Genomic DNA, 10,956 nt, shown 5'->3' on the forward strand with positions numbered 1-10,956 from the left:
CTCCGGGGCGGCCCGTCCTCGGTGCCCCAGCCCACACTCACACACCCACACACCCACACACAGCGCCCCCGCAGCCACTCACTGCACACGCCGTACAAGCACTCAGCACACACCCGTGCACCCGCCCCCCACAAAGCTCCCTGTACCCAGCCTGCACTCAGGCACCCAGCTTCCTACACAGTCACAGGTGTACACATGCCCCTCACATGCATGCACACATGAGCACACACCCTACCCACCCATAGAGACCTGCACTACATACACACATCCATACTCCACACCCTCCCAAACACACACACACACACACACACACACACACACACACACACACAACTGCTCACTCACTCTCCCACTGTCCACATAGCCCACAGAAACACACACATCAACACACTACTCCCCTCACATACACATTGTGTATGGGCTCCGTTCTGTGTGCACACACACTTTGGACACCCTCCCATACATATATGGTCCACACACCCCACAGAGAGACATTTGCAAGCTTACCCACTGTGACACCCCCCCCCCAAAACCATCCCGCATATGCCCCACAGAGATACCCACAACCCCACAAAAGCAGACAGATGCCATGCACATACCACCCAGCACACCCACTCCATACAGGCGCACGCTGCACACATGGGCACACACCCTGCCCGGCACAGGGAGCAGCGCTCGCTCTCATCACACCCCACACCAGGATACACCCTAAGGCTGCAGGTGGGGTCCCCACCACCCCTGGGGAAAGTGTGACTGCCCCTCTTCCCCAGGACCCCCTTCCCTTTCACTCTGCCTAGAGGGGCCACCACCAGGCTGACAACGGGCTCCGAGCTGGCCCCCACCCCATCCCCAGCACATGAGTCAGACAGGAAGCCCATGTTGATGGCAGACCCTGCCCTCCTCCCCCTTCCCGGGTGGGGCTGGCAGAGGCCTTGGCTGGTCGGTATGTAATCGCTACCTCCATTTCTATCCCACGTGACTGTTCACACACAGTGCGCTTCTCACCACAGCCCCTCACCGTGGCCTGGGGTCCCGCTGTGACCCCATTTCCAGAGAAGGAAACTGAGGCCCAAGAGCACCCAGGTTGCTATGGAAGCACCGGGACTCCAAGCCCCAAGCCCCTCACTCCAATGTTGGATCTTACTCCCAAATTCTAGCCAGCAGTCAGAGAAGGGAGGTTGGGGGCAGGGGAGGAGGCAGCCCCAGTCCAACCCTGCTCCCCATCTAGGAGTATGGGGAGGAAGACTCTAGTATTGGGCCCCTGTGGCAGCCACCCAAAGGGAGGACCGGGCAGAAGAGTTGGCTCCTCATCCCATCCGAGGAAGGACAGCTCTGAAGGTGGATCCTGTGGGAGGCAGGGGAGTGACATGGAGAGGCACAGAGAGGAGAGGGGTCCCGGGGGCAGAGGGAGGAGAAATAGAGGGCCATGGGGGTGAGCAGGAGTGAGGGAGGGAGAAGGGAGGGAGGAAGAAGGGCGAGAGCGAGGCATGTGGGGGCCGGGAGCGGTTTTGTTCTCCTGTTTCCTGTTTGCTGCTTGCTGGGTCCCCTGTGCAGGAGCTGGACCCCCACCCCCACCCTGGCGGAAGCCAGACGGGAAGAGTGAGGCTGCCACCGGCCGCTGAGTCAGGAGGGCTGAGGGCCGGGCGGGAAAGGACCTCAGTCAAGGGAGCAGAACTCATGACATCTCCATCAGCACCCCCACCCTGAGCCTCCCTGTCACATCCCCCAAAGGCCAGGCCCTCAGAGACCAGCCGGAAGCACCAAGATGCCGTCAGCCGCGTCAGACTCTGTGGCCCCACGCAGAGGGCCATGGCCACGGGAATGTCCTCGCTCGGTCTGGCCTGGTGTCCCAGCAAGCAGCCCGAAGTCCTTCCAGACACCTAACTTCCTTTCCTTGTGCTGCAAGTCCACCTGGTTCTGAGGAAATGGAGTGACTCTCCCCACTCATGCCCCAGGGAACCTTTCAGAGCCAACAGGTGCTGCTCTGTGTACGGATCAAGCCCCGGACTTAGGGTTCTGTGTCCAGGGCTGTAGACATCTGGGAAATGATGAGACATCGATGATGTCCATTTCCTGCCCTCTAACTGGGCAGAGACAGCAAGGCCCGGCAAAGGCGGGAGCAGCCTGGGCCAACACAAACCCGCACTCCTCCCCCTTAACCCCAGCTGCCCCTTCAGGGACCTCAGGAGGGGGATGTACACAGTAGGGCCTCCAAGGTTGTACAGAGTTTGGATAAATGATCCTCCAGCCCTGGGGAGCCTTTCGGCCCCCTCCCCCATTTCCTCTGGGAAAGGAATGTGGGGTGGGCCCCAGAGGGCGGTGGGGGAGGGGGCCCAGGACTGGGAAATACCAGGCGTAGCTGAGATTCTATTCCGAGCCTTCCTGCCGAGTGTGAGTCCTCCTTCCCCACACCCTCCCCAGCTTCCTCCCCCCACATCAGCAATAGCCCAGCCGAGCAGTCCCTCCCATCATCCTCTAGTTTGACCAGCTTGCAAAATCCATTCAACCTTATCTTCCTGAGGGTCGTTGGGACAGGTACTGGGGCGGGCATCTAGTCTTCTCTCCAAATGAGATAACCATCTTTTACTGCTTCAAAGCACTTTTGCTATATCTTATTTGACCCTTATCCTAAGAATTGCATGTCCAGGAATATTTTAATACCCATTTTTCAGATGTAGAAACTGAGGTGCAAAGGGGAAAAGTGACTGGTTCAAAGCTTCGCTTTTACTAAGCTGGGACCAGATCCCCAAGTTCTACAGCCTAAGTCAGACCTGCTTCCACGTCCCTCTTGTTTATTCTTTAACAACCATGTCTTGAGTGCCTGCTGTGGGCCAGGTGTGGTGCCAGAGCCTGGGGCGCCCTGGAGAATAAGAGGAGTGCAGACCTTGTCTTCTGGACCCTTAGACTTCTGTTAGCACCCCGGCCCATGAAACCCTTAGGGGTCCCCCAGGTCCGGATTCAGGCCAGAGCCAGCTGCCTTCATCCAGAACAAAGGGAGACTCTCACATCAACAGGGCCCGGGGCCCTCATCAGGGGCCCTGAGAGGGGACAGTTTGTTTGAGGGTGTGGTCAGGGGCCTCCCAGGTCAGCCCTTGAACCAGAGGGCGGCCTAGGCTGGAGGAGCAGGAAGAAGAGAGGGTCCTGGGGCCCACGGGTCAGGGGATATGAGGAGGAAAACTGATACCTTGGGAGGGCTAGTGGTTCAGGAAGTGAGAGAGAGGGACTGGGGGTCAATTCGCCTGCTTTTCCTTCTGGTTTCCCTCCCAGAATGTAGGCCCCAAATCAGGAGATAAACAGTACCCCCCACCCCAAGAGAATGATCTGGCACTTCAGAAACTTCCCATACGTATGCCCATCACATACCACCAAAAACAGGTCTGTAACCACCCCACAGCCTCACACCCAGACAGAGCGAATCCGCCGCCAGGTTCCGGCCATCCCAGGCATGCAGGCAATGTGATACCCACGGCATCTTGCCCGCCCACGCCTGGGCCTCCAACCCCTGACCCAGTCCCCTTGCTCAAGGGCAGCTGCCCCCTCGGTCCTCCTCCACCCTTTTGCCCCATTCAGATGCCTGGTTCCCAGCACCAGTTGTGTACAATCCTGACATGCCCCAGCAGGCCAAGCTGATGAGCCGGCCCAGCAAGCCTGCATCTCCCCAGCACTCTCAATGTGCAGATAACCCCTAGTCACTGGGAGCACTTGGTATGGTCCCATGGACAGGGTGTAGTTCAAAGAGTCTCTCCAGACTCATGCTTTCCCCCTCCAGGACCAAGCTTGCCCTGAGTTGGGGTAGTTGGGACACTCCTCTCCCACGCTCAAACTGGGCCAGAGCCAAGGAAGGCTTGCGGGGGTGGGGGGTGAGGGGTGGGGAGGAAGCAATTGCAATTTCATCTCAAGGAGGGACCAAGGATCAGAATCACCTAGTTCTTCAGTGTCAGCGTGGCCCAGGGCTGAGCACATGGGCTCTGAGTCCTGTCTCTATCTCTTTCTGGCTGTGAGACCGACCTCCCCAGAGTTACTTAATCTCTTTGAGCTTCTGTTTCTCACCAATAAAATAGGAATTAAGTAAATTAAATGTTAATTTACTTTCTTTAAGTAAATTAAAGAAAGTCCTTAGCACACACAGGCCCTGGGCACATAGTAGGGATTCAACAAATGCAAGATTTTTGTTGTTGTTGTTGTTGTTTTCCTTTTTTTAAAAAAAAATCTTTTCTGGTGATACAATTAACATTCACCATTATATTAGTTTCAGATGTACAACATAATAATTCAAAATGTGTATGCATTGTGAAATGATCACCACAATGAGTCTGGTTAACGCCTGTCATCATCTATAGTTACAGAATGTTTTGTTGTTATGATAAGAATTTTTAAGATCTATTCTCTTAGCAATTTCAAATATGCAATACTGTATTAGTAACTATAGTTGCCATGCTGAACAGTACATCCCCATGACTTATTTTAGAACTGGATGTTTGTACATTTTGACTTCCTTCACCCATTTGGCCAACTCCCTCAATATCCCCCTTCACCCCCTTAGCCCCCCAACTCCCCTTCCCAGGCTCTGGCAACCACCAATCCGTCCTCTGTGAGCTTGGTGGAGTTTTTGGTTTGGGGTGTTTTTTATTAGGATTCCACATCTACGTGAGATCATACAGTACCTGTCTTTCTCTGCCTGACTTATTTCACTTAGCATAATGCCCTCAAGGTCAATGCAAGCTGTTTTGATTGTCTTTTGGATATTTACACTCTCACACACCCAGCCACACTCACATTGAGACAGACAACTCAGCCACATGTACACAAAGACACGGTGACACATGCAGACCCTTAGGGCGATCTGCACAGAGCCAGGTGAACCACTCACGTGGGCATCACTGCCACCTCCCCCAGCCAGCCCCCCACAGGCTCCTACATGCCCCACTTCTCCCCAAGCTGAGAGGAATCTTCAGGAGCCCCCCTTCCCTAGCAGAACTTGGGCAGGCCCAGAGCCTGGTCTTGGAGGTCCTTTGGGAGTGGGGAAGAGGTGGGCGACGTGAGACCCCAGGACGGGGCCTGCTCTTAGCAGGCGAGGAACCTGGCAGAAGTGCCAGGCTGGCAGGGCCTTTCCCAGCAAGAGAGCCAACTTCCTCCTCCGGGAGGGAGGACTACAGATGAGCATCTTTCCTCATGGTGGGAAATGAGCACTTGCGGAAAAGGGTGAGTCTAGAGCCAGCCACAAAGTAAACAGCAGGGCCATTGCCTAGGCAACTGCAGGCCAGTGTGGGCCAGGGCCCACCACAAGCCCTGTCCAACCCCCTGATTTTCTCCACTCAGCAGCCCCTGGCTGTCTCGATGCATGCCCTCCATGTGTCCATTCTGGTCTCTGGGTCTGTCTGGGACTCCCCCGAAAGAAGGGCCTCTGCCTCCTCCCTCAGATTGGGAGCTCCCTACAGCATCATTGGGGTTTTTTGTTTGTTTGTTTTGCCTCATATCCATCTAGGGCAGCGGTTCTCAACCTGTGGGTCGCGACCCCTTTGGGGATCGAACGACCCTTTCACAGGGGTCGCCTAAGACCATCGGAAAACACATATATAATTACATATTGTTTTTGTGATTAATCGCTATGCTTTAATTATGTTCAATTTGTAACAATGAAAATACATCCTGCATATCAGATATTTACATGACGATTCATAACAGTAGCAAAATTACAGTTATAAAGTAGCAACGAAAATAACTTTATGGTTGGGGGTCACCACAACATGAGGAACTGTATTAAAGGGTCGCGCGATAGGAAGGTTGAGAACCACTGATCTAGGGTCTCCCAGAGGTCACCACCTGCGTCTTTCTCCTCAGATTGGAGACAGCTCAAGGGCATGACCTGAGTCTCCCCATGAGACTGAGAGCTTCGTAAGGACAGGAGCTACTGAACTTTCAGATATAGGTTTGTATTACTAGAGTGCTTTGTACATGGTAGGCTCTCAATAGTTATTTGTTCATGGTGAGAATGTGGAGAAATTGGAACCCTTATGCATTACTGGTGGGAATGCCAAATGGTTGCTGTTGCTATGGAAAACAGTACGGTGGTTCCTCAAAAAATTAAACATAGCAATTCCACTTTTGCCTCTGTACCCAAAAGATAAGAAAGCTGGGACTCAAACAGATATGTGCACACTCATGTTCAAGGCAGCATTACTCAGAAGCCAAAGGGTGGAAACAACCCAAATGTCAATCAGTAGATGAATGGATAAACAAAATGTGGTCTGCCCCAGCATCCATCAGTCGATGAGTGGCTAAAACAGCTATGGTACATTTACACAACGGAATACTAATCAGCTGTAAAAAAGAGGGAAATTTTACCCTTTGCAACAGCATGGATGGACCTGGAGAACATTATGCTAAGTGAAATGAGCCAGTCAGAGAAAGACAAGCACCAAATGATTTCACTCATATGTGGAATCTAATGAACAAAGTGAGCTAACATGTAAAATACAGACTCGTAGACAGAGCGAAGGCTGACAGCTGTCAGGCAGTTGGGGGGGTGGGCTGGGGGTGTGAGGGAGAGTGTTCAAGGATGGAGGGATTGAGCAAAAAGGAAAAAAAAGAGAAAGAATTCATTGACACGAACAACTGTGCGGTGATTGCGCAGGGGCGGCGGGGGGAGTGAGTGGAGGTGGAAGAGGGCATGAGGAATAAATGGTGATGGGAGAAACTTAAATTAAAAATTAAAAAATGTGGTATATACATACAATGGAATTTTATTCAGTCTTAAAAAGGAAGGAAATTCTGACATATGTGACAACATGGATGAACCTTGAGGACATTATGCTAAGTGAAATGCACCAGACACAAAAGGACAAATATTGTATAATTCTACTTATATGAGATACCTGGATTCATAGAGACAGAAAATAGAATGGCGGCTGCCAAGGGCTGGGGGAAGAGGAAATATAAGTTACTGTTTAATGAGTATAGAGTTTCAGTTTGGGGAGATGGAAAATGTCTAGAGATGGATGGTGGTGATGATGGCTGCACTACAATGTGAATGTACTTAATACCACTTAAAAATGGTACATTTTAGCCCTGGGCAGTGTTGCTAAATGGTTAGAGCATCTGCCGGCACATCAAAGGGTCTCAGGTTCAATTCCTGGTCAAGAGCACATACCTGGTCAAGATTAAATTCCCAGTCCCTGGCCAGGAGTGCTTGTGGGAGGCAACCAATCGATGTGTCTCTCTCTCACACAGTGATATTTCTCTCTCTCTCTCTCTCCCTCTCTCCTCTCCCCTCTCTCCCTTCCATTCTCTCTAAAAATCAATGGGGGGGGGAATATATATATATATATGTTATATATGTATATATCTCCTCGGGTGAGGATTAACAACAACAATAAAAAAAGGTATATTTTATGTTATGTATATTTTACCACAATAAAAAAAAATGGCAAGATCAGAATTCAAATGGAAAAAAAACCTCCTGTTGAAAGGAGATGGAACAAGTGAACAATCTCCCATTGGGGCCCAGAAGCAAGCCCGACCCAGAGATTGTCCGGGACAGCTGGGAACCTCCTGCCTGAGGACCTTTCCTTCTCACCCCTCTCCTCTCCGTTGTTCCTTCTCAGACCCCTGATTGTCATCTTTGGGGGCCCTAGTACCCCCTGCACAGGGGGAGCTCTGGGGCTGCCAGGGAGTCTGAACTTTGATACGGTCCACCCTTGGCATTGATGAGGACCTGCCATCTATCAGGGGCTGACCTGATGGAGGCACAGTCTCTGGGGATGCCATATCCCATGGTGTCAGGACCTTGGAAGAATTTTCCTAGCAAAAGCGGGGCTAAGTGTGAGGTTCCTGCCTCCCGAGGGCCGACCCCGCACAGCGCACACGTCCTATCTAAGCCTACAAAACACCCGTAACATACACACACGAGGGCGCACACAGCAAGTTCCCGTTCCCACATGCTCTCTTAGGCACACACTCCGAGACAAACATGCAGGCAGGTCCCATGTGCAGCAGAGCCCCCTGCTGGCCCAGCACTAGCACACTTACCGCCCTCATTCCCTCCACCCTGCCTCTCACCGTTCATCCTCCAGTCCCCTCAGCCCCTCCACACCCCAGGACCACCCCTCTCCACCTCCTCCCGGGAGCAGGGTCTATGGAACCTTGGGAAGGTTCCCCCTCTGGTCAAGGAGCACTGGAGAGAGGCTAGAGCAGTGGTTCTCAACCTTCCTAATGCCGCAACCCTTTAATACAGTTCCTCGTGTGTGGTGACCCCCAATTTCATTGTTACAAGTTGAACATAATGAAAGCATAGTGATTAATCACAAAAACAATATGTAATTATATATGTGTTTTCCGATGGTCTTAGGCGACCCCTGTGAAAGGGTCGTTGGACCCCCAAAGGGGTCGCGACCCACAGGTTGAGAACCGCTGGGCTAGAGCCTCTTAGATCGAGTTAAGGGCAGTCATTCCTGGAGGCAGGAGAATGCGTACAATGACTCTTCTCCAAAATCATCATATCCATTCGGAGACTCCACACTGGACGCCCATGTCAGTGGAGATGGGGGGAGGGAGGGGGAGAACTCTGGGAGTGGCTCTCTCTATGAATATCTGCCTGTTGTCTGACCACCTGGGCAGAGACAACAGGTGCACCCACTGTTGTTTTGTTTTGTTTTTCAGGGGAGAGCTCAGTCCTAGTCAAGCTGAGACCACATCTCCTCCCAGGGCAGGCCTCGGCAGATTCCGAAAGTCTCCCTCAGGGCACCCGGGCTGCCTGCGAAGAGAGGCTCTCAGCCCCACCCCTGAAACCACCCACCCCCTCACCCAGGCCCTGCCCAACCTGCCCAGGTCATCCCTTCACCCCACCTAGGAGATGAACCTCGCCCTCACCCAGTCCATGATGCCCCCGAGGCAGCTGGAAGGGCGGAGGGGACGGTGGCCCTGTAAGGACAACCTCCCCTGGCTCTTGCCCATAAGGGAGCTAAGATGGTTTCTGGGCTGGGCTCTGTGGTCAGAAGAGGACAGATGGCATTGCCTTCAGCCCTATATCCTACCCCTCACCAGTTTGCCTGGCCCCATATTAATAGTTGTTGAGTCCTCACTATATGCCAGGCAGGCTGCACATGCATGACCTCATTTAAGAGCAGAACAGCCTCTTGGGATCGCTCTCTCTCTCTCTCTCTCTCTCTCTCTCTCTCTCTCTCCTGCCTTTGAAACAGACAACCTCTGCTTGCCCTCATTCTTAATATTAAATCTTATTCCTAAGTCCAGCATTGGGGCAAACAGGTGGGTTCCAGTCTGGTGCTAGGTAGGAAATGCTGGGCTAAACCACAGGAGCACTAGGGGCTGGAGCTAGGAGGCTGGTGAGCTGGTGAGAGAGATCACTCACTGTCCCAGGATCGAGAAGGCTGATACGGAGAAAGGGTCACACTTGCCCTCAGTACTGGCCCTGGCCCTGGCCCTTTCCGGCTATGTGACCTCAAGGTCACTCGGGTTTTCTTATTTCTTCAGCTACAAAACGAAGCTGGGGATAGCGGCCTGACAAGGTGCGGGGAAAGCATTTGGGGAACTGATAAAGGGGAGGTGTTATGGCCCCAGCCCTACATTCCACCCGTCAGAGTGAGCTCTGCTTTCCAACCGTCTCCCGGGTCCATCCGCTTCACCATGTCCACCGCTCTGCTCCTCGCCGCCACCACTCCCCTGACAGTCCAGACTGGCTGCTTTAATGCTATGGCCACAGACTCCGTGGGACATGCCTCCAGGCTCCCACACGCCCACCACACCCCTTTCCTCTGTGTTCCAGCTCCCCTGGCCTCCTTCCAGTTCCTTTGAGGACCCGGCACCCTTCCAGCCTCAGGCCCTTTGCACATGCTGTTTCTGGAATGCTGTTTTCTCTTCCCCAGCCCCCTCCCTGCCTCACCAACACACACCCTAACTAACTACTACCCACCCTGTGTTTCTCAGGAGGAAAAAAAAAGTCACTGCCCCAGAGACACCTCCTCTGGGCCCCTAACCAGGGCTGGTCCCTCTGCACCCCTCACAGCACCTTGAGCTGGTGTCTATATAATTACGAGGTCATTTTGACCATCTTCCTACCCCACCCCAGGACTGTGAGTTCTGGAAGGCAGGGACCGGCTGCTTTGCTGGCTGTTCAATCCCCAGCTCCTGGCACAAGGTGAGCGCTGGGCAAACCATTTCTGATGGGAAGGGATGAATGAGCTTCTCAGAGAGAGTCTTTGGGAGGTGTCTGCCTTGTGCTGGGGCTGCTTCAGATCTTTGTCTATTTTTTTTTTTTTTTTTGCATCCTACCCCTTCCTCAGTGGGAACCAGATCCGGAAAGTGGGGGTGCTGGAATAAGGATGCGGGGGGGGGGGAGAAGCTGCTTCAATGCCCTTTGCAGTGTCCTCGGTCCCCTCACCGCAGCTGGCCAAGTCCTTGTCCACTCAGGGCTGGCCCGCCACATCCACAGCCCCTCTCTCTGGAATATAACCCTTGTCTCTCCCCTCCCTCGTCTTCCCTTAAGGATCCCTGTCCTCCAGGTCTCAGCTTGGCTGCTTCTGAGAAGCTTCCCGGAGCGTCGGAGCTTGCCAGGGCCCCACACCAGTGGCAGCTCCGACTCAAGCCCAGGCACCCGGTCGGCCGGTCTGCGGACAGAGCCCAGCTTCTGGGCCGCCGCATTGCAGCCTCCTTACTACCAGCTTCTCCCTGCAGGCCCGGCCCAGAGGCACGCCCCTTCTCACGGCCTCAGTTTCCCCCTGCGGACTCTAGATTTCAAGAAGATGGGCAGAGAGGATGAAGGCAGGGGGTAGGCAGAGGGAGAGGAGGAAAGGGGAGAGAAAAGGAGGTAGGGAGGAGCGCGAAGGGGCGACAGCTTCGGGCCAGCCAGACGAGAGAAACGCCAAGTATGCGAACCACGCCAGCCCCAGAGCTATGAATAGTGCGGCCGGCCAGGCTGGCAGCCTAGGTCTGCCCTTCCCG

The 10,956-nt window shown here is 53.5% G+C and overlaps 1 protein-coding gene across 1 annotated transcript in view; it reads left to right on the plus strand.

Annotated features, from left to right (window-relative positions):
• The first annotated feature begins 8,851 nt into the window (after positions 1-8,851).
• Positions 8,852-10,956, plus strand: part of LOC106725364 (vegetative cell wall protein gp1-like) — a 10,336-nt gene continuing 8,231 nt past the window's right edge. Inside the window, exon 1 of the mRNA XM_014536225.1 lies at positions 8,852-8,921. Within this exon, the coding sequence (XP_014391711.1) occupies positions 8,852-8,921 (70 nt within the window). The remainder of the gene's footprint in view (positions 8,922-10,956) is intronic.

The sequence above is a fragment of the Myotis brandtii genome, unplaced genomic scaffold (genome assembly GCF_000412655.1).
Source record: "Myotis brandtii unplaced genomic scaffold, ASM41265v1 scaffold157, whole genome shotgun sequence".
In the NCBI taxonomy this organism is placed as follows: domain Eukaryota; kingdom Metazoa; phylum Chordata; class Mammalia; order Chiroptera; family Vespertilionidae; genus Myotis; species Myotis brandtii.